This window comes from Lagopus muta, chromosome 3 (assembly GCF_023343835.1).
Source record: "Lagopus muta isolate bLagMut1 chromosome 3, bLagMut1 primary, whole genome shotgun sequence".
Taxonomy (NCBI): Eukaryota; Metazoa; Chordata; class Aves; order Galliformes; family Phasianidae; genus Lagopus; species Lagopus muta.
In genome coordinates, this window is record NC_064435.1 from 4,189,670 (window position 1) to 4,217,522 (window position 27,853).

At 42.0% G+C, this 27,853-nt stretch overlaps 1 protein-coding gene across 4 annotated transcripts in view; it reads left to right on the top strand.

The window, feature by feature from the left end:
• The window catches only part of SLC45A4 (solute carrier family 45 member 4), an 86,388-nt gene that overhangs the window by 35,513 nt on the left and 23,022 nt on the right, over nucleotides 1-27,853 (top strand). For all 4 annotated transcript variants that reach the window (XM_048940422.1, XM_048940421.1, XM_048940424.1 and 1 more), the window contains exon 2: nucleotides 14,202-14,819. In XM_048940422.1, the coding sequence (XP_048796379.1) occupies nucleotides 14,576-14,819 (244 nt within the window). In that variant the 5' untranslated portion in view covers nucleotides 14,202-14,575. The remainder of the gene's footprint in view (nucleotides 1-14,201; nucleotides 14,820-27,853) is intronic.

A 27,853-nucleotide genomic window follows, 5' to 3' on the forward strand; every position in this document is an offset into this window, starting at 1 on the left:
TGTACTTAAAATTAAGTACATCACTGTATCATGGTAACATCTGTTTCCTCTTTGGGCACCAAAGCAAGGACTTGGCCAAGCATATATTATAAGGACGCTTAAAATTGTTCCTTAACTTGCATGATTAGCTTCTTAATTCTGACAAGCTTTTGTCTATAAACACCTTGTAAGCAATGAGTAGACTGGTTCAAAGCAATGAAATAATTCAGGGAAAATATTCTGTTTCATCTCAACTTCGTATTATAAAAGCATTTTGCTGGTTCTCGTGCTGGAGAAAGGAATCCTGTGTTAGCTATTTTCATGGGAACTGGGTTGGAAGCCAAGCTGCTATCTTGTACCAGAATAAACTGATAAGAGAAAGTATTCAGTTAAAAGTGGAACAGTTCTTTAAATAAATAGTCTGAAGAGAATAGGTAGCATTACACAGCTTTCATCCAAGAAACTGACTTTGGCTTCAGTTCATCACACTGTTCTTGGACTATTGACTGTTTTTTCCCCGCAGATGTAAGCCCATGGTTTGTTTCATCTGTGTCACAGAAATAAAGCTTCCCTTTTTAAAATGCACCTTGTCAGAAATACCTTGCAGCCTCAACTAGAGGTGCACCTGTGCTCACGTCATACTTTGTGACCTCTGCATGTGATTAGTGATGCTCCTTGCTCAGATTGCTGCTATTCCTTACCTGTGGGCAGTTGTCATCTCCTGTACGATCACCACCAAGTTGATTTTGAAAATGGAAATTAACCTATTAATTTAGGTGCCTGGCAGACTTATCTTAAAGACTTCTGTAGGGCTTTGCTATTCTTGATGCACTTCTGAACGAAAGAGCTCATGTATTTCTGAGTGTATTAGATAACTAAGTAGGATAAGTTGGCAAGTCAGCTGTTGCACTTCGGTGTCTTACTATTGTGTACTGAAATTCTAGCATTTCCCTCACTATTCAGCCTGCTTTTCCCATGTGCTACTTTCAGTGCCTTCAAGCACTGAAGCAGTTCTATGCAGCTAAGAAATGCCTGTGATACTATCTGACCGCAAATTCAGTCTGTCTCTGAGGCTGATGAAGGTGCTCTACCTGGTATGCGATTAGCTGTGCACAGAGAAGCAACCACTAGATAAGCTTTGTTTTCTGATCAGTTGTGCTTGTATAGGCTGAACTTCTCATTTCCAGGTTCTCTATGCCAACAAACCTGCACTTCTGTCGCTTTCTAGATGTAATCACATGAGTGAATCTTAAGCTAACGTTGGCTGTGACTTGCTGGCTTCAGATATTCCTTTCATGCAAAGAAGCCTGCCTGGTCCAGTAGAAACTAGTAGAACAGTATCATTTTTTCTTACCGATGAACATTCAAGAAAAGATGCTATGGAGCATATTTGTAATAGGGGCTTTTCAATCAGGGTTTGCTGTTTGAGAGGAGCATGTAATTCTTCATAAGGCTAACGATTTTCAAGCTAATTAAGGCTAGCATCCCTCCTGCCCATATGGCTGGCTGGTGACAGGCCCAGCTGGCTCATGATAAATGGTTATAGTGCAGCTGATGAAAACCATTATGTTGATTCCTCTTAACCACTGCCACTGGAAAGTGCTGCTGTGTGGTTTCAAAGGGACACAAGTTCACCTGTTTGTGCTGATGAATGCTAAATACATGCTTTAAAGTTTGGATCATCTGAGGATGGCTGTCGGCCCCATGGATTTGATCTGATTCCATCTGAATGCAGCTTCATCCTCATAGGCTTCTAGAGTGTCCTATGTAAAACTTCCCCTGAAGTGGGAAGAAGGCAGCTGCCTGTATTGCAGCTAGAAAGCATCTGAAAAAGGCTGATGGGCTGTCAGAGCACAGTCAAACTGTCTGAAAGTGACAGGACTAAACCTTGACTGTTGCATTTCCTTTTACCTCTTCAGGTCTCTGTGAGCTGTAAGATCTGCTCTAGTGACTGCACTGATGAGACAGCAGAGCATAAAAGCTTCTCAACTGCAAATTTCAGAGTGGTCCAGATATCTGCTGCTTGAAGTGATGTGGATGCTGAGGCTGTGCGTCCTGTAAAAGGAGAGTGACTGACAGTCATTTCCAAATTAAGTAAAAAGGCCAAATTCTGGCAAGCTTTTGCCAAGTGTTTCATAGTTCTGCAAAGTCACAAGTGATAGAGGTCTGAATGCTCTAAATATTTCCCTTCCAGCAGGTCTTTATGTATTGCATCCAACTGCCAAGCCTCTTGTTATTGCAGTATGCGTGTCAGTAAATATCTTATCTTGCCAGTTCTAATGGGGTATAACTTGGCAAAATGCATGACTAAAATAGCATTTGCTTTTAGTTAAAAGTCAAAATATGTAGATATCAAGCTGATCATAAATGTGTCCACCAGCTTTCTCTGTGCCTGCTTATAAAGCAGCTGCGTAAATCGTATTGCTTGAACTGTGTAAAGACACTATTGGCCACAATGTTGTTTATGAGCTATATTCCCTTCTCCTAGAAAGTGTCTATTAAACAGGTATATTTCGTAGAATCATTTGAGTTGCAAAGGACCCTTAAAGATCATCTAATTCAATTCCCCTGCAATAAACAGGGAAACCTACAGTTAGATCAGGTTGCTCACAGCCCCGTCCAGCCTGACCTTAATATCTCCAAGGACAGGGCATCGTGTTCCAGGAACACCTCATAGAAGAGGTGTTCCATCCCTTGGATTATTTCTGTGGTGCTCTTCTGGACACGTTCCAACAGGTCCATGTTTCTCCTGCACTGAGGACTCCGAATCAGGACACAGTACACCAGGTGAAGCCTCACCAAGGCAGAGTAGAGGGGCAGGATCACCTCCTTCACGCTGCAGGCTGCGCTTCTTTTGCTGCAGCCCATGGTGTGGTTGTCTTTCTGGACTCTGAGGGCACATGGTTGGCTCATGTCCAGCTTGCCATCCACCAGTACCCCCAGGTCCTTTTTGGCAGGGCTGTGCTCCATCCTTACCTTTCCCAGCTGATAGTGAAGGGGTTGCCATGATCCAGGTGCAAGACTTTGCAGTTTCTTGGCTTTGTTAACCCTCATGAGGTTCATTTGGGCCCTGTGCTCAAGCCTGTCTCGGTCTTTCTGGATGGCATCCCATCCCTCAGGTGTGTCAGCTGTACCACACAGCTTGGTGCCATCCTGCTGGGGGTGCACTGGCTCCCACTGTCAGTGTCGTTGGTGAAGGGCACTCATCCCAGTGCTGTCCCTGGAGGGACACCAATCTTGTCTCCATCCAGACACTGAGCCATTGACCACCAGTCTCTGCGTGTGATCTCACAATCTGTACCTCATCCATTGAACAGTCCATCAATCAAATCCATATCTTTTCAATTTGGTACTTGCAGAAGCTTTACTTCTTGGTCTTTGCGCCCCTTGCCAAGTCCTGTTTCCAGTTGGGACTTGGCCTTCCTAACCCCATCCCTACACAGCATAGTAGCATCCTTTTACTTCTCCCAGGCTACTTGATCCTGCTTCCACTAAATCTCCCTTCTTGTAGTTTGAAACAGTTTCCTCTTGTCCTATCACAGCAAACTCTGCTTAAGAGTCTGTCCCCTTCTTCTTACAGTTCCCCCTTTTATTTCTCCTACTTTCTTAAAATTGAATGTTAAAACACTGTTTGTTGGAACTATTACTTTTTTCCCAAATGCTAGCGATGTGGTCTGAAATCAGTGTGGTTGTGTAACCACAACCTTCCAGGCATTGATTTACCCATGTTATTGAAAGAACAGAGTTCTGGCATGCTTAAGATTTACTACTTTTGTTAATTGTTACTACTAAGAAAGGATTCTTTATGTTTGTTCTTTGTTATCCCTTTCTTAAAATGTATTGGCTATCCATCCCTGCTAGGTCAGTTAAAACATTTAATTATTCAGAAGCTAAATCAAATAGCTGCTCTTGATGGCAGTGAACGTAAACATGTCTGTCATGCTGGTCAAGTCAACATCAGCTTGGGATGGTCAACTCCAGAATGGTCAACTTCCAACATGAATGATTCTACGACGGTCTGAAAAATCAAATGGGATTCTGTTCAAGTGATACAGCAGCACTTTAAAGGAGTGTGCTTTCTCAGATCCTATTTGTAATCGCCTGTGTTTCAAAGGGGAGGCTCTGATGGTGCCTAAAGTTACTAAAGGTGCTGCTCCATAAGACTGATGCCCTAACCTGTAGTGTTCCTCAGTTAGCACCTCCCAACCCATGGCAGGCTTGAGGTTACGTGTCTGGGAAGCAGTAACCCACTGCACCTATTGCAGTGTGGTTGCATCAGAAGGAGGTAGGCATCATTGGATGGAAGTAAGAAATACAAACTTCTCCTAAAACACCTTTCAGTTTGCTCTGTAATACTTGATGTAGGGCAATTAAAGTATTCCAGCATCCCGTGTTGAAGGGAGCTTATGCAAAGCTGGTGTTGGATAGAGACAGGAGGGAAGGAATTTCTCTGCACTGACGAGAGACAGACTGTTTCTAGTCTAGATCGTGATGCATCAGTGCTGGCTCAGACTGCAGGTTGCTAAATAACTGCTTGTTAATTAGCAAGTTATCGCTGTAATAATGTACGAGTTTGATCTGTGAGTTCACATGAAGACAAAATGAGAATGTGAAGTGCAAGATGATACAAGCAGTTATATTTAGTTGTTTACCAACTCTTTGGAGAATTTGCAATGTGAGAAATCCTCACACTGGGAGGTGGTTCTGCAGGAGTATTTATTTACTCAGATTCAGTAGAAATTAGCCAGCTTTGTTCACCCTCCAACAGAGGTGGAAAAGTTCTCTGGGTGCTTTCGAAAGCTTGACTTTGAGTTTTCTGAGATTGAATGATGGTAATACACTTAGGGTCTGATAATTGGAGATAATTCTCATGAATTAGACTTTGCAGATGGTAACGATATGTGAGAGGAAGTCAACTGATGAGGATCCACGCCCTGTTTTTGTCTTGATCTACTGAATAGCTTCTGTAATTGTCTGATGCATATTCTGGCAGTATTTGGGTTTCTTAAGCATTTACAGCCTGAAGAAACTAGTTTGCACAGCCTGCAAATTCTCAGAGCAGTGAATTAGTAAGGTACCAGTATAGGAAAATAAAGGAAGTATTGTGCTGTTCGTTGTACATGCAATAACAAGGGAGGGAGTGTCTAACATTGCACATACAGGCTAACTAACCAGCCCTAGCTTAACTCACTTCTACAGATGCATATTCATGCACAATAGTAGTCTCTGCCTATTCTAGAGAACATTGCTCATTCTGGAGAGCAATTTGCAAAGATGGTTGCATTGCTACAACTCATTTCCCACACTGTGCAGTCAGGAGGACAGCCTTAATTAAAAAGAACTTGCAAAAAAATGCTGGTGGCAAAGACGTGCTGATAGTTAGGATTACTCTTGCACCACCAGCAATGCCAGGTTGGACACTGTCCTTTCTGCTGCAGGAAGGTAAGCTGGTTCCAGTTAATCCAGTTAGGGATATATGGAGATATTCTCTCATGATTGCCTTATGTTTGTTTTCGTCCACTGCCCGCACTGAGAGAGGCAATGAATCAGTGCTTGTCTGATGGAAGATAACTCTCATGTTCAACATACTGGCCTGGGAGAACTCAGTCCCAATGAGTTCTTCATGCTTATGTGGTGACTGGATTGTTATTTTTGCTGTTTGAATGCACTTGGCTATTAGTGCTTGCCATCATGCCTTTAACCTCTATCTAATTTGGGATGAGATCCTGCTACTTGGAGATCCAGCTGTTATGAGTAAGGCATGCTTGTGACATGGCCATACTGTGAAGGTGCTGCTCAGCATCATCAGTCCCAGCTGCTCTATATTCCACTTACTCAGCAGGATTCTCTCCTGATATTTAAATCAGTGCCTTCTTAGCAATCTACTTGTTTAATGCATCGCTATTAATAAACTCTAGGCTAATAGAAGCATAAATGAAGTTGGTTTTTCTTTAAATAGCAGTAAAACCAAAGAAGTTTAATCAGATAATATTACCTCCCCAGTTTAAAAAAAAAATACTGAAGTGTTTCCTAGTAAAAACAGCAGCAGCAGTGATTTAACAATGTAATCTGATCTAATATTAGTAACAAACAGCCTGTGCCTTTAGGGAGCAGTATAATATCCAATCCACTCACTAAAGTCTGTCTCACATTAAATTCTGGATCCGTTCTAAAAAGATGGCTTCCCAGAATTGTTTCCATTCAACTTCATAAAACCATGCTTTTGTCTTTCTCTTTGTAATATAATCAGTCTGGGGGAATCACACTGGCCCCCAAAACGTGAAGAATGAGGAAATAGGATCATAGGACGGCTTAGGTTGAAGGGAACAGAAGATCATTTAGTTCCAACCCCCTTTCTGTGGGCTGGTTGCCACCCATCAGCTCAGGCTTCCCATGGCCCCTTCCATCCTGGCCTTGAGCACCTCCAGGGATGGGGCATCCACAGCTTCTCTGGGTGATCTCAAGTGCTGCCTTGAGATGATGTTCTTGGTGTCATGAGGACATTCACATCTTTCTGTTCTTTCCTCCCTTCAGGGGAGCTTGTCGTGCTTTGGTACTGCATCACCATGTGCGTATTAGCCAAAATCTTACCCTTGGTCATTTTTTGAGTAAGCTGGAAATGGGTGGAAGCAAGAAGGCTACCAGTTTAGGCCATACCGTATGGAAAGAATCATAGAAGCATTAAGGTTGGAAAAGACAACTAAGATCATCTAGCCCAACCATCAACCCATCACCACCACGTCTACTAAACTGTAATGCCACATCTGCACAGCTTTCCAGCTGCTCTGCCCCAAGCCTGTGGCATTGCATGGGGTTGTTGTGACCAGAAGTTGTCAGGAAAACCCTCTGGGAGAGTTGGGGTTGGAAGCCTGTTTATGTCAGGGTTTGATAATTTTTGGTATTTTGCATGCATAGCAAGGAAAAGTTGCAGTAAGCATTCGTTAACAATTTCAAAACGTAGTGCCCCATTTAGTTGTTGGCGAGCCTTCCTGTGGCAGTGTGGTTGGAACTGGATGAACTTTTGAGGTCCCTTCCAACCCCAGCTGTTCTATGATTATTTGAAAGTGAAGTGGCACCCCCTCTTGTTCTTATTTCATCTGGATTTCTTGTGGGGCCTCAAGGTTGTCGGGGACGTAGCTTCACTGCTAGAAGAGCTGTCAGAATCATTTGCCCTTCCAAGTATTTGTTCAGTGTTTGCTGTAGAATTGCTTGGGCATGATACCCTTGTAAAGCAATCTGTCTTATGCTGTTCTGATTTGATGTCTTTGGTTACCTGAACGATGGATTCAACGTTAGGATATGTCATATGTGGTTTTGTATTGCACCTAGTTAGCCTTAACCTTTTTCTTTTGGCAAACCTCTAGTGATTAAAAAAATAAATTAGTCTGGTTTAATACAATTTTAAAATTAGAGGTTGATTTTTAGTGGCAGGAATGTTGCTCACATATGGACCATTATTAGGTAATATGCAGCATGACTGCATTTAAAAAAGTCCCGAGTGTGGCTTCCTCCTTCTGATAGGGTTCATGCAGTTCTGTCTCAAGAAAGCAGTACTGAAAATCATTATAAACACTGAAATAGGGGAGAAGACATTTAAGCAACTGTGTGACTTCAGCTGCTGCCCTTTTGCACCAAAGGAACTGCAACTCGGTTATATGACAGTGCTTCAGGAAGGTCACAGGGTTCTTGATTCTGAACTTCTAGGAAGGGCCAACGTGATTTGATAGTGGGAGGGTGCAGTCTCCTTGCTGAACTTCAGGTAGTTGAGTGCATTTGTACAGCTGGGCCAGAAACTTAAGGTATGTCCTCTTAGATGCTTTCCATCCTCCTGCTGTGGCTGAACACTTGAGTTTTGACATGGCCCAAAGAAACTTCCAGCTGCTGTCGTCGCTCCCCGTCCTCAGTAGTTTGCTGCAGATCAGTGCAATTGGCTAAAACCAGCCCCACTTTACAACACTTGTTTATCAAGTTGCTTTTGAACTTAGATCACTTTCTCTGTGTGGTGCACTTCACAGATGCTCGTGTGGTGGTGCAGGAAGGGGTGGGAATAAGGATGGGGGTGAAGAAGAACAGACCGCTGCTTTTAGAGGAAGTGCTTGTTTATGCTAACTTATAGTGATTGAGAAACCTTTGGTGTAAGCAGCATAATAGGCTGGTAGGGTATTTTCTGTGTACCTGTGCAAGCAGCAGACTGTCAGACCAAACTTCCCTTGCTAGCAGAACAAGTAATTCTAGCATAAGTACAGTTTGCTGTCAGATCTGGAGCAGTGCTAGTGATTTCCTTGGACAGGCACCATTTGGCTCTTGAAAAGGCACAAGTCCAAACAATGCATCATTTTGCAAGGCAGTCAAATGCTGAAGCAGAACCACTCTCCTTTTTGCATTTAATCAGAGAAGGAATAATAAGTGATGTTTTGTCTCCAGCACAGAGGTGGAAATGTTCAGTCCAATGTTTATTTACTCTGAGGGCCAGCCAGATATACTTGAATTGCTTTTCTCTCCAATACTAACATTAAAGCTATACTCACATTATTCTAGATAACTTTTAAAGTAACGTGGCCATCTTCTGAGAAGAACTTGGAAAAAAGAAATGAAGCTTGATAAATAAATGGAATGACTGGGCAATTATAGGCTTGCTAGCCAAAAAAATCTGCAATTGAAACAGCATGGCTAGTGGTGCCTATGTCCATGCAGTAACCTCAGCAAAGAATTGAAGGGGGGCAATGGAGAAAGCAGAAAGGTGCTGTTGCATTAAGCTCCTGCACTCTTGTTTGAACCTTGAACCTCATTTTTTTGTTGTTTATAGCTTTGTTGATGTCATGCATGATATTACAGTAGGATCTACTAGTGAACTAAGGATAACTGTGACCACAGTTGTTAAAGCCTAGGTAGATTCAGTCAGAACTGGTTCTTAGCTATCTTCCTTGTGAGATCAGTGATCTAGTGAGAAGGCAGATACATCTGTATGCATAGATGACTCAAGGTCTCTTCATCTTTTGGTTCAGAATGAAAAAGAAACTTCCTATAAACTGTAGAATCTCTGTCTGTGATAGAATGTGTATTAAATCTATAGAAAGCAAGTCCTGTGTAGCAAAATGCAGCTCTTCAGCATGATTTGTGAAAAGTCACAAGAAGGCTTTGATCCGACTGTATGCTTACATGTTAAAGAAGGCAATGGTAATGGAAGAGGCTGCTCTTCTTGGAGACACTGGATGGTGGATAAGTGACTGGAAGTTGACACAATAAACCCTGAAATTTGGGATGAGATGGGAGAATGCCTCAATTCCACTTCTTATTCCTTTAGTAATTTCATAGCTTTTGGGCAGAACAGTTTCCATTCTTTCCAATTTGCTCACTCAAATTTTCCTTAGACCAGGCTTATTTCTCCTTTAAAGACTAAGATTTTGTAATTAACACACGCCTACTCTGCTGAAATGAATATTTCTTACACTAATAAATGCTGCAGCAATTTCCTAGCAGCTTCAGAGGAGGCACTGGAATTTTCTCCTGGTATCCAATTGGGCCCATTTAACTCCATGTACTGGCTGGGCTTTATTACTGCTTAATAAACTGTGTGTGTCATTACCTGAATTGTGCTGCATGTTACATAGCTGAATTAAAGTCATCTGCTTTGGCAGTGGCTTGGGATATCTAGTTGCTTGTAGAACAGTACATTCCTGTTCCTTGTAAGCAAGAGATATCTGGAAACATGCATTAAAAATAGTTCGGTCTTAACAGATTTGAACAGAATGGCTGTTAACCCCATTTATGCTCTGTTTGGGGATTGATGGCTGTATTGCCCATCATCTGATCTCCAGTGTCACGAATGTGAAAGCACTGCTTGTCAGCCTCCAAGTCCTAAACGTGCTGGGAAACGTGATGGAAGTCATTTCCCCGAGGCATTGTGTTGTGTAATTATCTGGCTTGCACGCTCTGTGCTGCCCTTATCATCCTGCTCAAAAAGAGAACTGCCGAATGTTGTGGGCCTTGGACACGACCTACGTAACCAGTCCTCTGGTTTGGAAACCCAGGAGGAGGCAGTAATCTTCCTGTGCTGCTTGGGTAATTCACAAACTGTGAGCATGACCCGTCTGAAGCACGGGATTGATGTGGTATCACCTCGTCAGGCTGGTAGCACATCATTCTGTGCTTCATGCCGTTGCATTACGACCTACACCTAGGTGAGGGGTGGTAGAAGTGTGACAAGATAAGATTACAAGAAATCTGAGCAGCTTTTATGCGACTTTCCTTATGGATTAGTCCTCAGTATATTAGTTGCCTGGTTTGTTGATGTTAACTACTCCTCCTTAGGTTCTACTATTGTCGCAGTGTGACCAAAGTTCAAGTAAAACATGTGCAGTTAGGCTGAAGAAGAGCGTAATCAAATTCCCTCCTCCCATCTGCATTTTATGAGTACATACTTCTGTATTTGTACTTCTCTTTATACCCTGCCTCTGAGCAGTGTCCAACATTAACTCCTTTCTGAGGCTCAAACAATTCTGCTTTCTCTTTCCAGTATTCCTTGGGAGTCCTTGGCAGGACAAGAGGAAACGGTTTTAAGTTGAGGGAGGGGAGATTTAGGTAGGATGTCAGGGGGAAGTTCTTTACAGAGAGAGTGGTGAGGTGCTGGAACAGGCTGCCCAGAGAGGCTGTGGATGCCCCGTCCCTGGAGGTGTTCAATGACAGCTTGGATGGGGCCCTGGGCAGCCTGGTCTGGTATTAAATGGGGAGGTTGGTGGCCCTGCATGTGGCAGGGGGTTGGAGATTCATGATCCTTGAGGTCCCTCCCTGGCCATTCTGTGATTCTGTGGGAGTCCTGAAAATGACTTCTAAAACATCATCAAAAGTAGGGAGAACACATAGCAGAGGGAGGGAAATCATCTCCTCTTCTTATGGTGGTCCTGTGTGGATCCAGGAGGTGGACCTGATGATCCTTAAGGGTGCTTTCCAATGCACGATATTCTATTCTGTGACTTTTCCATAAATGCAGCTAAAATTTTTTATTTTGTTTGACTTCTATCTATGCTGCATGAATGACAGGTAAAATGTAAGCCTAATGCATCACTTTTCTTTTGGGAAAGATAATAATGCAAGAGTATTTTGTAGGTTGACCCTTTATGAAATGAAGCCATTAAACTCATGAGGAAAGACTGCTATATTAGAAATTCCTGTTGATATTCAGTGCTTCAATTTAGTAAAGTATTATCAGTGAAGTTTTGGTGTTACTAAACAGAGTTGTGCTGTATGCATTCATGGATGCACATCCTCCTCAGTATTTCAGTCCAGCTCCTCTGTGGATGCCATTTAGTTTGTATTTGGAGCTCTTTGTTAGATAAGAGCTTGTGGAATATTTACTTCCATCAGGTAAATGAATTTGCCTCCCTGTTCTTGTTACAAAAGAATGCTACCATTCAAGCTTGCTGAATTTGAAATGAGCTTTGAGGAAGAATGAGGATCTGTCTATAACACATCTGAACCCAGCCTAGGGGCTGGCAAAGGAGCTGAAGACCTTTCCAGAGGCTGTTGCTCTGCAGTTGATGTATTAGACACTCATCTGGAGTCAGATGTAAGTGCTGCAGGAAGAGTAGCGTAATGCTCACCACCAAATTGGCATAATGGAATAGTAATTCCCTGTTACTTTAGATAAAACCTGTCCATTGGGCCTTTTGATACTGCACTTGAATACTGCAACTGCTTTTTCTTTTTGAAGTGTTTAACATATACTGTTCTTTTTATGTGTCAGTTACAGCTTCAAAGTCTACCTGCATCATCTGTCATCCCTTATTCCTGTCTTTTAAATTACTGATCAGTGCCCATCATCTTCCACTTTGGGCATGACTTCATCAGTCATTGAACAGCCTTAACAGCCTTGCTCAAATGGCCCAAACCTCACCTCTGTTTCTTTCTGCTGCCTCTTTCCCCTTTGCCGTGAGAAATGCTCCCAGCCTGCTGCCATTCTGCTTGTGTATTCAGGCTGCCCCACTGCACTGTAAAACGTTCTGCCTTCCTATCCATGCTTCTGCTATCTTGTAACTACCTACTAAATGAGGTACGTAGAGGAATTGAGTCAAATCCCTCATTGCAGTGACACAAGGAGAAACTGAGCATGAGAAAAAGCAATAATCTTTAAACCCATGTAGTGCAGAAGTGTTATTTGTGACCCTTAGTCCACAATACCATGCGCGTGTACTGAAAGATTTCTGAGTAGGAAAACCAAATATGTAATCTTACTAATTCTACTGAAGGTAATTTTGCCTCAGTCTGCCAGCAATTAAATATTTTATTACTGTAATTAAAATAATCACTCCTACTCTGGAACCTGTGCTCTGCTGGGCTTTTTAACCCAAAACTTGTGTTACAAGCATGTGCGTTCTGCTGTTTTTTTCCCCTAATTTAATTTTAATTCCTATTTATGTTAAAGTAAAATAGCTATTCAAGGAGTGAGCTGGAACCTCGTATACTGAAGTAAGGTAAAAGAATCCCGTCCCTTCCTGATGCAGCTTCAACACAATGCTAATGCTGGAAGGTGGAAAGAGGTGTAATGGCTTTAAGGTCAGGCAAGGTTCAGGGTGGCTATGGGGAAAAAAATTCTTCTTCAGAAAGAGTGGTGAGGTATTGGAGCAGGTTGAGCAGGGATGTGGTGGAGTCACCGTCCCTGGCAGCTTTCAAGAAGGGATAAATATGGCACTGTGGGACGTGGTCAGTGGGCACGGTGGGGATGGGTTGATGGTTGGGCTAAGTGATCTTTGTGCTTTTTTCCCAACCTTAATGATTCTGTTCTGTGAAATGAACTCTACCATATGCAAATCCAAGGTGATGAGAAGGAAGTGCTTCAGAGAAACCAAGGAGCTTATGAAGAACTTGACCGATTACTTGTCTGGGCCTTGATTTAGTATCCCTAGGCAGTGCATCTCAACTCCTTTTAGTACAGAATGAGTGAAGAAATGCTTTCTTGAGACCTTTATGTAGTGAACTGTTTATTGCGAATGGGTTAAAACGCTTGAGAATTAAACCTTGCCCTATAACACGTGTTCAGTAATTTATTTGAACTTCTCTCACGTGATTTGACTAGCTCAGAAGGAAATTCTAGGCTTACATTGTTATTGCGGTCATTAGATCTCAAAATTTAAGTAATTTGGGGTAACTTGGGAGGGGAAAAACCCAGACTAATAAAAAAGAAAGCTGTTGGCTGGATGAACAAATTACGTACACAGAATCCTCTGGGGTACAGCTCTGAGGTAGGTATCAGCAGGAAGGAGCTCCTGAGATGCTCCTTTGCTATGCTTCCAGTAGATGGTGTGTTTGTAGGGTCACGGTAACAAGAGCTGCTGATGTCTCCATTTTCTTCAGTCTCTATTTTACATTCTCTGCCCAATGGTCTGGTTTATGCTAGAGCACACAAAGATTTGTCAGCTGGTTGGAATATATTTCAGAAATAATGTACAGTGGCACATTTTGTACCATTCTACTCGTAAAACTCTCCTTCCTTAGAGTATGAAGGTTTGCTCAGATCTTGTGTGCAGAAAGATGTGTATACTATGGATATCTCTTCATTGAAATTTTGAATATTTTAAATACTAATCTTTCAAATTATATTCCTAACAGCTTATTTCTGCTCGTGTTTGCTTGAGGAATATCATTCTGGTCTCAATTTACACAGTGATATGCTTCTCTATCAGTGCAGTTGACTTTCTAGTATTAATAAGGTCACGGGAGCTATGGGATCTTAGGTGCAAGGTAGCTGGCAACTTCCAAAAGACTGAACACAAGTCTGGGTGGCTAGGGAGCAAATGGCAATCTATGAATCATCTTCCTGGCATAGGAGTCATCTTCCTGGCTTAGTACTGGAATATCCTATGCTGATTCCGAAATGGAACCTGCCTTAATTTCCCAGAGTTTGTTAGCCCTGTGCTGGATGTTGTGAGGGTCTCAGGCAAACGTGATATGCTTGTTATATATTTATGTATGTACACTGATATATATATTCCTCTGTGGCTTTGTGCAGGACCACACAGGAGTACAGTTAGGCATCATTTAAACATGAAGAACAATGGCATTTCAATGGAAAGTTCAGGGGTAGGAGGGACCGTGGAATGAAAGACCCTACACGAGGCAAGGACAATGGAAAGCATGAAGCAGGAAACAGGGTATATGGTAAAGGGGGGGCACAATATCCTGAGAAAATACTATTGAAATTTTTAAACGCTTGCTTTTTGTTGCAGATTAATCAGCCACTCGATGGGGATTAACAGTGGAGCACCTCTTTGTGTCGCCTTTCCACCTCTCTGTAGCAAGAATAACAACTTCAGCACTTCTTCAATAATAATTATGAAACTGGTATTAACTGAATGGCAATTATGGATTTTTAACTCTAACTCACAGTAAACCAGCAAGCCATATGTTGAAATTCCTACCAAATAGCTTTCCATTCTTTATGTCTCGTATCTACACAAGAAGTTGCAAGATACTTGTTTGTACAAGAGGAATATAAGCATTACTTGCCTGAGGAACAGAAGGTGAAAGAGAAGACACCCTAACTTGTTTGTGGAGTTATGGTAGTATTATTTATATAGATATAACATATATATATATTTTTATGGTAATGAAAATGGCTCCCCAGAATGCTGACTCGGAATCTATGCAAGTTCAAGATCTACCTGTGGCACAGCTTCAGAAACCAGAAAACAAGGAGAATGAAAGTAGAGAGGAGACCATTAGTGAAGGATCCATAGACCGGATACCGATACGCCTGTGGGTGATGCATGGTGCAGTAATGTTTGGCAGGGAATTTTGTTATGCCATGGAGACAGCTTTGGTAACGCCTGTATTGTTACAAATTGGTAAGTAATTCTCATTTTTTGTTAATCAATATTTTAGACACCATTTCTCATTGAAATCAGAAGGAAGTGTGATCCAGTAGCTGCAAATGAGAATAAAAAGGGTTTTGTTTTTTCATCCTTGGCTGTGCCACGGATCCAGTATGTGACCATGTTCAAGTGGGGAGGACTTCTGTCTGCATTTGTCTTCTTTAATATTGCTTCTCACTGTAAACACTTAACCTGATCTGAATTCATATCTAAAACTCTTTATTAAAAGATAGACATCCTCAAAACTAGCAACATTAGACTATAAAAGACTTCAGTGAAGCTGTTTTTGATTTATGGAGAAATGCCTCAGGTTATAATGCTTCAGAATAACTGCTTACATGATTTTGCTTTTCCGAGTTCTAACCAAGTGCTATATTTCTTTTAAACTACTGGTGAGTCTTGTTTTATCTGGTTAGTGTCCATAGTTTGACCAAACAAACAAATATTAATAAAACATGACGTGAATAGCTTGAGGGAAAAAAAGAGAAAGAGAAATCGGAATAGGAGTAGATAGTGTTAGATTTTGTGGTGAGTACTGTAGTTAGATTGCCAATAAACTGTTTCCAGTATCCATAGTACCTTATCAAATCTAGGAAATCGTGTTCTCTGTCAGATATCAGAAAATATTACATGAGTGTGAATGAAAGCACTGCACGGAGCATGTGAATAAGTTGATGTGTTTACATTGTGTAGAAGTATGTACAATATATGAATAGTGTTTGTTTGCTTTGGCTTACACATGCAGTTGTTCCTTTACCACGCTCACTTGTAGGCAACGAGAAGCACCCAGCCACGTCTCTAAAATGTGCACTGAACAGCATTTACAACATTGTTTTAAAAATTCAAGGTCAGCTTTTGAAATGAAACATTTCATATGATAAAAAAGTATATATGAGATAAAATGTGTGAGCATGCCAATGCACATGTTCCTTCCTGCACTCTTCTTGCAGTTAAAAATGTGCTTTCACATGAAATTACTAGTGGATTTATTTTAGATCAGCAGATGAGTCAATAACCGATGCAGACAGAGCTGTGAGAGATCCTGGTGGGTTGCTGCTCCAAGATTTCCTCGAAACTTTCATTCCTGGAGCTCATGTGCCCCTCTTTTGATCTCTCAATGATAATTGGAATGGATTGTATGTGTTTTCTAAATAGAGGCTTTCTAATTGACTTGACTTGCTGAACAAAACATGTATTATCTTCATCTAAGAAAGCTCATAATGTCTGTAAGGTATCTTGGTTTTAGATAAGTCCAAATTCAGATGTCTAAGCTACTTGAGTTGTATTAGGATCTTTGATTCAATTACTGTCAACCATGCATGCAAAGTACTTGTGTCATGCTTAGCGTGGAGAAGACCCCACTTCTGTAAGTGACCTATACTTCTTGCTTGCTTTCTTGTTTGTGCTGGCACTTGGATGTTTAAAATGTATAGCTGGCTAAGTTGACTTTACCTTACCAATGATTAAGGTCAGACAGTATAAACAAACCATCCTTTTGATTACTGATCACTCCGCTAGTTTACATTTCTTTTGTGAGCTCTTCTAGCAAATCTGTTTCCTCCAGATAATTGGAAAAATATCTCTTCCCTTCCTTCCCTAACCCCAGTGATCAAAATAAAGCTGGGATTTGGGGGAAGGGAATGCAAGAATAGAGCACTTGTTTCTAGAAAAGCTGGCAAAACGACAGAAGACCGCAGGGATGCAGTGACGATGTTCACTGCTGCGTAGAGCTGAAATGGAGGTAGCTGGTTACAGGTGTTAGATTTTGGGCTCTCTGGCTCACATTCCCCTTCAGCAGAGGAATAAATAACACTGGCTGCACTGAAGGGTTAAGCTATTCATGGGTGACTTTATATACCTGTTTTGTAATTACCTCTTACACGGTTCTGTTTACTTTTATCAACCTCAACATCTGTCTGCTTTGTGATCTGGTAAATCATAGAATGAATCATTGAATGGCCTCAGTTGAACAGAATCTCAAAGATCATCTGGTTTCAACCCCCCTGCTACAGGCAGGGTCACCAACCACCAGACCAGGCTGGCTGCCCAGAGCCACATCCAGCCTGGCCTTGAATGCATCCAGCGATGGGGCATCCACAACCTCCCTGAGCAACAACATTCACTTGTTTTCAGTGTGAGGTTAGTATGGCTTGAGAAACTTTCTGAGAAGTGGCAAATGGAGAAGTGACTCAGCTGGCAAACTTCACACATGGTAAACTGAACAACCAGAAGCCTTTGGGAGTGTGCAAGACAGACTCCTCCTTTCAGATGTACATGAATTGTTAGGAATTAAGTTTTCTGGTTTGAACTTGTGTTCCACACCTCAAATAGACTTTCTGGTAGCTGAAATCATAGAATCATTCAAGTTGGAGAAGACCACTAAACTTACCTAACCGAACCATCAGCCCATCACCCACTTCCCACATCCCGCAGTGCCGCATCTACACGTTTGATGAACGCTTCCAGGGACGGTGACTCCATCTCCTCCTTGAGGAGCAGCCTGTTCAAGGCTTGTCTGCTCTGAGGAGAAACTTCTAGTATCCAGCACACACCTTCCAAGTTATGCTCCGGCAGGTCAACGACCTGTTGTTGTGTAAGCCAGACTCCAGCTGTAGGAGGTGTCCCTTGAGGTCCTTCCTTTCCAATTCAGTGGTTGGGTTGTAAATGTGTTTCAATTTCCAGAAGTTCTGAATTTGTAACAGAAGAGCTCCAGGCAGCAGTGGGAGCTGGTTGAGTCAGAGGACGCTGTAAATTAGAGAGCTCTGGAAGTCCTTGAATGCTGTACACCCACCAAAATGCCTTCAAGGATTGTAATCCTTGTCTTTATTGCCGTGTTCAGATTGATGCTACGTTGCGTTCTCAGAAGTGCAACTACAGCTTGTTAACAGTTTTGCCATAAAAGGGTTTTAGTAGCTTGGCAACAAGAGCAAGCCAGACACATCACAATTTATTCTAACTTGTTCGTTGACTTCTTACTGTCTGCAGCAGAGGAATTCAAAATTAAGAGGATAACTTGCTTAGAATACTTTGGAGAACATAAATATGCCAAATATGAGACCTAGCAAGCTGAGTTCAGGTGAAACAGTATTAGTTGGTACTTCTGTAAAAGTAGAAAGATTTCTCTAGAAATCTTCATCAACCTTTATTTGGAGGCTCATTCAGTCAGCAGTTCCTCTCACCCATTGTGAAAACTATGCAAGAAAATAAAGTGTCACACACTCTGGTGTGTGTACGTGTCGCTTCAGGGTTTTGGAGAAGCTGGATGATTTCATGCTGCTATTTAGGATGCTCTCTACATTAACACTGACTTATCCCAACTGCTGGTTGCTTCCTCTGTCTCATCTCAACCATGTTATAAATTACATACGAGCATGAGGAAACCTTTGTCTTCCGAAACATCTGGTACATAATACTGCTTATCAGCCAGAGGAGTTAAAATCCTGCTATTGTTTATGAATGGCAGTGTATTTTCTTCCATCGTTAATCTTGGCTTCGAGGGATTCAATCTCTGAACCTCCTTCCAGTTCATAATAGGTCGTGGAAAATTTGGGTGCCAAACCGTTTTGGAAATGATTTTGTATAGTAATTTCTGTGAATGAAAGTGAGGAGAAACTAATGACCAATGTGGCTTGACCTTGGAGAAAGGCAGCTTATTAAAGAAAGTTGTGCAATGAAATCAGGACGCAGAAGGTGAGATCTGTGACCGTTTCATTAAGGCTGCAGGACAGAAATCTGTGGCTTGTGGTGGCTTCTGCTTTCAGAAGAAATTCCCATGTGACAAATGAGCGGTGGTAGCTGTGAACACAAAGCTTCACATTTTGTGTTTAATACGATGAAAGCTTTGCCAAACCTTTGCTATTGCTTCAAAGGCTCTTTCCAATGCTAGCATTACCCTATAAATAGTTAATAGGCAGAGAAATGACTGTCAGCACCAAAACTGTTCCTCATTCCCCTGCGTAAATTATTAAGTACATTACATGAGCACATTTAGAAAGAAACAGTGTGCATTTACAGAAGGAAAAGCACGAGCAGTTTGTGTCCTGCTTACCTTTACAGTGTCATTAAGTTTACTGTAAAAAGTCTTTCATTGCTATGTTTTAACCTAAGGTGTGCATCGAATATGTGATATTGTAGAAACTGACTGAAATGTATCAGGTCTGAGAAGCAAGAATGGCTTTTTTTTAAATGTATTTTGTATTGGAGTGCCTGTCTGTGATGGCATTATTCTGTTATGCTGGGAGATTTAATGGGCTCTTGTAATGAATGTTAGCTGATCTAGCATTAAATGTTGAGGGTTTTGGTTTTAAGCTTAACCCTGAGCATGTGTCATTTAGGGCAATAACACAAAGGAATAGTATTCCTGGAAACTGAGTATTGCAGTGCTAGTTAATAGATACTAATATAAAGAAAGGCTGAGCTCAGCAGAGCAGAGTACAAAACGTGGCTCATTTCATTTGGAAAAGAAACTATTTATGTCATTGTGTGCTCTCAAAGTGACAGAAGGCTGTCATTACTGCTGTCTCCAATATGGGATAGCTGTTTTGGGGCTTGAACTGTCAGTCCTTGGCTACATTTTTTTCTCAACTGTTGTGACTAATTGCATTATCTTACACTGAAAATTCCTACAGCCTAAAGCTTAAGACTGTGCTTCCAGGGTCTTGAAATGTAGTTCATGTGAAATTGCCAGTATGGAAAAAGCGTGTCTAAGAGGTAACAGGAACTGCTGATCCTGAGAAATCTCAACGTGGTCGCTGGGAAGTCATTACCCCAGAAAGATTTAATGTGACGGGGTGAACTTTCATTACGAAGGAGTCAGTCTCCCAGTTGCAGTTCAGCGTTGGTACCTGTCAGAGAGGAATGAGTGCAGGTAAAGAGGAGATTATTGGAGGCAGAGTTAGAATCAAGCGGGAAATGTTAACGATAAGCTGGCCTTTAGGTACGTTTCTTCAAAGGAATTAAAGTATCAGTTGCTGACTCAATTCTGTGTGGAAGGAGATTGTCTCCCAAGGCTGAGCCTGAGATCAAAGGCAATCTCAAAACCTTAAAGATCTGGTGGGGGAGATGGAAACAAAGGGATGGATGAGCTTTTAGAGGCTGCCTGTCATTCAAGCGAAAAAACCTTGCAGATGGACGAGCTTCTTCAACAGAAAAGCTGTTAATTTCAGCTCAGCTCACTGTCACCTTTATTCCTCATCTCTGTCCCAGGATGCTGAGAGTGAATTGCAGATCTGTATTCCTCCTTGAAGCTGACCCGTGCTGAGGAGGAGGGCTGTTACACAGCTGACCTGTGGACAACAACTGAACTTACAGTGGCTCCAGAGAACCTGAATTAGTAAATTCTTAATTGAACACACGCTTTAGCCTTGGTAGCTTTGAAGATACTGTCCTTAAGGTCATGTGAAGTTGGAATTCAGATTTCAAATGGTGGAATGTATGAAACTGCGATATTGTGCCTTCGAGACAAGTGCTGATTGCCCTATAAAACCTCTCCACCCATCGTTTTTTAGTTATTGACTAACTTTGTGTCTACTGAAGAGTTGTGTAATACTAATTTTACTGTCTGTCTTCCTAACCAAAAGCAGGTCAATGAGACTTTCATATCATACATCGTGTTTCTCTTGCATAAAACACCTTCTGACCTTAAGTTTACACCAGCAGCAGTTTTTGAAAGTGCAGCCTTTTGTAAGAGGTTTGGGTAAGGATTTATTTAAGGCATTAAAAGAAGGTGCTGTGCAATTCTCCAGGGTTTTGAAAGATAGAGGCAGGGGCATGGGCTTTGATTTCCTATCAATGCAAATGCCAAGTATTTTGTAGGTTGTGCAGTAGCTGTTACTTATGGAGCTTTTATTTTACGTATATGTGTATATAAATAAAACTGTCCTGTTATTGTTTTCTCTTAAAGTGACACCGAATCTGTCCTTCAGAGGCACAAGTCTACCTAAAACCAGCCATACTTTGGCACTGTTTTCTTCCATTCTGAGTCTTAAGTGAAAGTCCCTGATCTTCTGTGGGAACATTAAAACAGAACTGGCTTATTTTTATTCCTTGCATAGAGAGTTTGCAGTGAAAATTCTGCATAAGAACACCTTGAACCTTCTCGTTTTCCTTTTGAAAGCTTTTGTAATCTGAAGGCAACGTGAGTAACAATATATCAGAGGAAACACTGACATCTGAGAGCTGTGGACAGAGAGAAAAATCACAATGTGCAAGACAAAGCAAATTGTGTGACAATGCACACTGTCAGCACTTGTGAGGGGATGAAAATTTAAAAGCAGTTCTTAATTTTGTTGCCATTTATGTTCTTCAAAGCCTTTATTTTTCTGCAGAGATTGACACTTCAGTCTGTGATATGTGGGAAGAGCTCAAGGCCTCCAGAAATAATCATCCCCCTAAGAAGGGAATGAATATCTCTTTTCTTCTGTAGCTGCTTCTATCTAATAGTAAATCCTTCGTGTTCAGCATGCTGCCTTCTCTTTACCTTCATTAGCCAAGGTTTAGGAGAGATCAGGCTTTTTGAAGAGATGTGGGAGAATCCTTTGACATCTATTGTGTCTTTTACTGAGAGCGGAAACAGATCTCCTGTTTCTGTGCATAGAGCAACGAGGATGGGAGATGAGAAGCTGGGGCAGATTCAGGTCTTGTGAGCACGTGCTAAAGTCCAGTGGCTTCAAACATGACCCTTTATGAACCTTTCTTCATAATCTGCCTCCAACCCACGTGTGATGGCAGCCAAATTGGCCAAATCTCTCAGCTTTTAGTACTCGTATCTAAACAGACTTCAGGACAGCACGGTGCCAGGTGAAGCCTCAAATACACATACAGCGCACACAGAACTTCCCGTACTGTCTGAAAAGAATTTGACCCTCACCTATGACTTAGAGGTAACTCTGTAGTGATAACAACGTAGTGATAACAGATGCAACACCATAGTGCTTCCTTCCTCTTTATTACCAAGTAATTGCGGGCGAGGCAGTTTTCCAATTGCCTTTTCCTTACTGTAGAAAGAAACCTTTCAACTTGTAGGATGAGTTCTGATGATAGAGACCTGTAAATGCAGAACTGCAATTTGCACGCCTGGCTGTGCCAGGTCTCAGATTGAGGGTTTTCTGTTGAACGTGGATTGTGAATCAAGTTATGAAAAGGGAGAAAAAGTACTCCTTAATGAACAAGAGTCTTTACTTTTCAAGGAAATAAAATTAAGGCCACTTCTGAAATGAAAAGAATGTCAACAGGCTGCTGCCAAATCACGTAATGCTTTAATAAAGCTTGCTTCAAGAGGATTGTCAAAGCTGCAACCCCTTAAGCTCAGTTCTCCTCTGAGTCTCCTGTGTGCTTGTTGCAATAGCATTTCTGCTGTGATGCACCCTCTGGGATTCAGTCTTAGTCATCCTCTTTTAACGAAACAACAGTTGAGAAGGTTTCAGATATGCTTCCTGCAGGCTATTTTGCAAGAAAGTAATGGAAAGGTTTTGAGCTGCTGATTCAGTCTGATGATAAAATTTAATACAAGTCTATTTAATTAAACATGGAAAAATCAGGTCGTAGATCTTATTTACATGGGTTTGGATACATCCCCAATAGCTCCTGTCACTCTCTGAACTCTTGAGTAGCAGTGGGTACAGGGCAGCACAGACACATCTTTTTCCATAAATGCATAAACCAGGCAATGTCCTCTTAACATTTGGTGATCATCTGCTGGAGGTTTATGGTGGGGTTTTTGCAGGGTAGTAAATTCAGAGCATTACAACTGAATACGAGCTGCTTTTGTACAGAAATAAATTGGATCGAAAAGAGCTCATCAGACGAGAAAGCCTTACTTGCCCCCAATCAGAACAACCTGAAATTCTAAACTGGGGAAAAAAGAATAAGGTGAGGTCTTGTAAATGACTGTTACCACTGTAACGTGTCTCACCTGTCCTTACACACATCACATCTTCAGAGATATCTCTCATGTTGACCTCAAGGAGCCTTAAAATAAAGCTATTTCCCCATAGAAGTGCTGCTTCCAGCGCTGCAGTCAGAGAACACCAGTCAGTGTGGCTCTGCCCTCAGCACTGTCTTTGCCAAGTGTCCCATCGTGACGCAGTGCAATTTCTCCTAATGCAATGATAAATTTTGTGTGCCTTATGTTGAAATTACCTTAAACTTGGATTTCTGTCCCCTGGATCCTGATTTCTTAGTCTCTCCCACTCAAGCAATAAACAGAGCCGGATCATTTTCTATGTGTTTTTTCATGTACAGACTGTTTAAAAACATGGATTTCCTCCTTTTATCAGTTGTCCTGCTCTGTCAACAATGGTTTTTCAATAATTCAGTCTATCAGAACTAAGCACCTGCCCTCAGGATAACCAGCAAATTCCCAGTGTATTTTGCTAGCTTTAAATGAGCTCTTGGTCTAGGGGTGTTTAATATCTCTTACAAATGTTTTGTCTGGATGCTTCTAGAAATTATTATTTAATTTTATTTTTTTGAGAGCAGAGATGGAGCTTGCACTCTTCAGAGTTTATGTGGTTGGCTAAAAAATTAAGTTTAAATTGCATATTGTAAAATCAGTGCTAAACATTGACGCTCTAGGATAAACCTTCACGAATCTAAAGGCAGCAGAGTGCCTCTGGTATTCAGATAAATGATTGTTTACAGGCATGGAGTAGTTGTAGTGGATACGGTTGCAGCATTCCCTGTGTTTTCTTTGCCTGATTTGGAAAGCTGGGAGTAAGCTCTCACCACGCCAGGCATTTTCTGGCAAGGAGGAGTCATTACAGGCATACCTGCTGTCTTACACGGGCTGCATCAGGTGACCTGAAAATGATTGTTTATCATACTGTGATGCAGATATGACAAATTATGTAGCGATGAGATGCCTCTGCAGCCTCAAAACATCTGATCTTGTCTTTTGTTCCAAGCTGTGGCACAAATGAAGAGCAGATGTACTCTTTTCTTTCTCCCTTTCTTTATTTTTCCAAGGAACTCAATGATGAAAGGTTGCTGCTTGTTGGAATTCAGTGTCTGTTTCTCTCCTCTGTAGTTCTGCCTATTTGGAATGATGCCATCTTGGTGGGTCCTCCTGTAACTCACGCATGGATTTCAGTGCCTATCTTTTGTAAGTTCAAACAGCAACACGAAGGTTACGGGCAGACTGATGTACAGCACAGCTGCTTTTCACAATGAGACAAATTTGCCTGGCTGTTTGGAAAAGAGTTCTGTGTTATCCGTACTGGGGCCTGATTTTCATCAATTGAGTATTTGGAAGGGAAGTGTTTGCTATCTTGTTGGGGTGCTCCATCAAGATATATATATAATTTATAATTTAGAGGACTTTGAAAGTACTGCAGGTCTGGGGCACCCAGTACAGGAAGGACGTGGAGCTCTTGGAGAGGGTCCAGAGGAGGGCAACTGAGATGATCAGTGGGCTGGAGCACCTCTCCTGTGAGGAAAGGTTGAGGGAACTGGGTATGTTTAGCTTGGAGAAGAGAAGGCTCTGGGGAGACCTCACTGTGGCCTTCCAGTGTTTGAAGGGAGTGTATCAACAGGAGGGGGAATGGTTGTTCATGAGGGTGGATAGTGATAGCACAAGGGGGAATGGTTTTAAACTGAGACAGGGGAGGTTTAGGTTAGATATTAGGAGGAGGTTTTTCACTCAGAGGGTGGTGATGCACTGGAACAGGTTGCCCAAGGAGGCTGTGGATGCCCCATCCCTGGAGGCATTCAAGGCCAGGCTGGATGTGGCTCTGGGCAGCCTGGTCTGCTGGTTGGTGACCTTGCACATAGCAGGGGGTAGAAACCAGATGATCACTGTGGTCCTTTTCAACCCAGGCCATTCTATGACTCTGAAATCAGCTATGCGTTTACGTCTCTCTGGAACACGTGTAGAACGTACTTCAGTTGCGTTAATGTTCAAGCCAAAACATGCAAGTTTATAGAAGGAGGTATTTCAGAAAGTTGGAGGCAGGCTGTATAAACACCAATGTCTCTTTTATCAGACCCCATAAATTTAATCTGTTGCTTTCGGCAGTACTTTAAAAGGCAGGCAGTTGGTGTGATGAGTAACCATAGAGGGGAGACCACTTTTGGGGGGCAAAAAAAGCCCTCAGTTGGTTAAAAAGCTTCATATGATAGTCCTGCTGTTAGCATTTGTATGTGTAGAGCTTGTTAAGACCCCTGGTGAAGGCTGTTTTCCTGGAGCAGGGATCTGAGCGAGTGAGGAACCAGGCCTCCAAACTGAAACGCGCAGTCCACTTGAAGCAAGTAGGCATAGCACTAACAGGATTTGTGTTTCACTCGATATAGCTACGTGAGGAATTAACCTCATTAAAGGCAACTGCGTAGAGGAACGTCGTTCTCTTTAGGAGCTTAGTGTGGTTTATTTTCAGAATTCCTCCTTTTTTTTCTTCTTAAATGCACAATGAATAACAAACGAGGAGAATTGGTGCGTTAAACACCGGTGTGTTTAATTCAGCACCAGCTTTAAAATAGCAAAGAACTGAACGGTGAGCAGTGTTACTGTGCTGTGCTGACCTTTTAGCTGGTTGGGCTGCCCAGTAGCACAGTTGTGACAGAAACGATCGCTGGCAGAGCGTTTATTCCCACCGCAAACAATCCAATAGTCCTAAAGGCTTTAGAAAGGGCAGAGGGTTGATTTTGCAGCATAGAAACAATTAGCAGTACCCTTTCAGTAAGGCTTTTATGGGGCTGCAGGCTTTTGGGGGAGCCTTTGAGACTTAAGAAGGGGAGAAAAGAGCTTCGGGGCTGCATGACATGAATGGCCCAAGGTACGACCAGCCCACCTCTCTTCCCCTCTGAGCAGCCTGGGTGTTTCCAGCTGGACAAATGTCTGCTAGAAATGAAGTTTGTACAAGATACCTGTCACGTGTGTTAGTTATTACATTTGCTCTGCTTTAAGTCAGCTGGGGTAACTCAGGAGGAGCTGCCTGCCCTGTTTACTGACCCTCACAAGGACTATGCAAATGTGATCCCAGCTGAAATTTAGAGATCAACTGTCCAGTCAGTAATCCCTGGGTGCTCACATGGCATCTGCAGGGGCCCACAAGCCAAAAAGCACCGTCTTGAGTTGCTGTTTTTGTGTGATTTCCAAGCATGGTCAAACCTAAAAACTGAAGAAGAAGCTGATTTCTGTCGATGTGCAAAGACAAGTTCCTTGTGTTTTACTCACACGTAGTGTGTTTACTACACCGTGTAACCTGAGGCTGGAAATGAGCTGTTTTCTTTGCTGCTTGCAGTGCAAGGACATGCATGGTGTGCTGATCATACTCTGCCTGGTTGCCTGCTTCACAAAAATACTTTTTTTTTGCCTGCCCTCAGATCTGTTTGCCTTCCTTTCTCCTTGTTCCTGACCAAATGCTGTGCTGGGCTGAGTATGCACCAGTCACTTGTTTGGCAGTGTCAACTTGTTTCCAGTGTCAACTGGAACCTTTCTGGTTTTTCAGGATTTTGAGGGTTGGTTGGGTAGAATTGGATGCTTCAGGAATAAACTAATGCTCTCATGAATGAGAATTTAACATCTAGGTGATTCTTTCCATTCCAGTGTTTACTTTGTGAGCATAATATTTTCAAATCCGTAACGCTGTGCTGCCAGTCTCATAAAATTTGGGACATCCTGGCCATGCTCTCTACACTGCTGTGGCTTATTTTTGTTACTTAGGGCAGTGATTGCGGCCCCAGGCTGCTGGAGTTCAAGGAGCATTTGGGCATCACTCTCAGACATAGGGTTTGGATTTGGGGCAATGCTGTGTGGAGCCAGGAGCTGAACTCAGTGATCCTTGTGGGTATCTTCCAACTCTGGATGTTGTATGATGCTGTAATCGTTTTGATCATTAACCAGACTTCTTATAGGGTGGAACAAGGTCACTTCAGTCTCCGTTGAGGTTTGGCTTGACGTGAAGGAAAAATAGGTGTCAGTGCTGCTTTTTGGTTAGGGTTTGGTACAGCTACGTAGTAGATGGCCTTAACCCAGGGTATTAATGTGTTAATCACTGCAACAAAAGCTCCATTGTTGATAACAGGCTTATGAGTGGTTCTAAAAGATTTTATATTGTGTATCTTAAGTCTCTTGAGTTTGGGGATTTGAGCTGAAGTGCCTTTGTTTATAAATTTGCCAATATTGTTGAAGCTGTGATGAAAAACAATCGAGCTTGGGATAAACTGGGATGCAGTATATCTTCAGGCAACACATGTCATTGTAGCTGATGTCTAATCTTGCAGCGAACGGAGCGGCAAAGTGCTGCAGTGTTACGTAATGCACAGAGAAGTGGGGCATCATGTACAGCTCATGCATTTTAATTACGGCCCATAAAGGAGAGGAAGGATTAGTGTGGCACAACAATTAATTGATTGCTGCATTCATATATGGGTTTGCATACATCTCTGTTATACCTTTGGACCTGCTCTTCAATGGAGGTTTAATAGGAATTGCTTTTATTACTGCTGGTTAAGCATGCTGGAAGTTGCTAGGCTTTTAATCTGTATTCCATTTCAGCTCGTTTAGCGCTGTGATGCAAATTCATTGTTGGTGTCCAAGTGATAGATTTCTGAATACTGGTTATTCTGAGGAAGACATGATAACAAGTTTCCTAAGAGCCAACGAAGATGGCCCAGGTAATCCAGAAAACCCCAGTGAATTGGTTTCAGCAATGGGTTTTTAGTATAATAAGGTCAACAACAGTAATTGATTCTTTGGTCTTTCTCTGAGCATATCATACGTCTGGCCTTTCATTCCTTGTCTTCAGGAGTAGCTAACATTGTCAGCTGTGTCTTGATTATGTTGGTTAAGAAAGTAGAAAGTTGGATTGTTACAAGGGTAGCAAGCTGGAAGTAATCTTTTACCTGAATTACTACAGGTTTACAAACTTACAAATCAATAGAGCTTGTAAAGCTTTACTTGGCAGCCCTTATAACCATGCTGAAAGGAAAACCATATTTTCCTGACTGCAGTTCAGTGCACGTGTTCTTTCTCTGATGCTTCAGAGCTCAGCTTTTCTCAGGATTTTGCT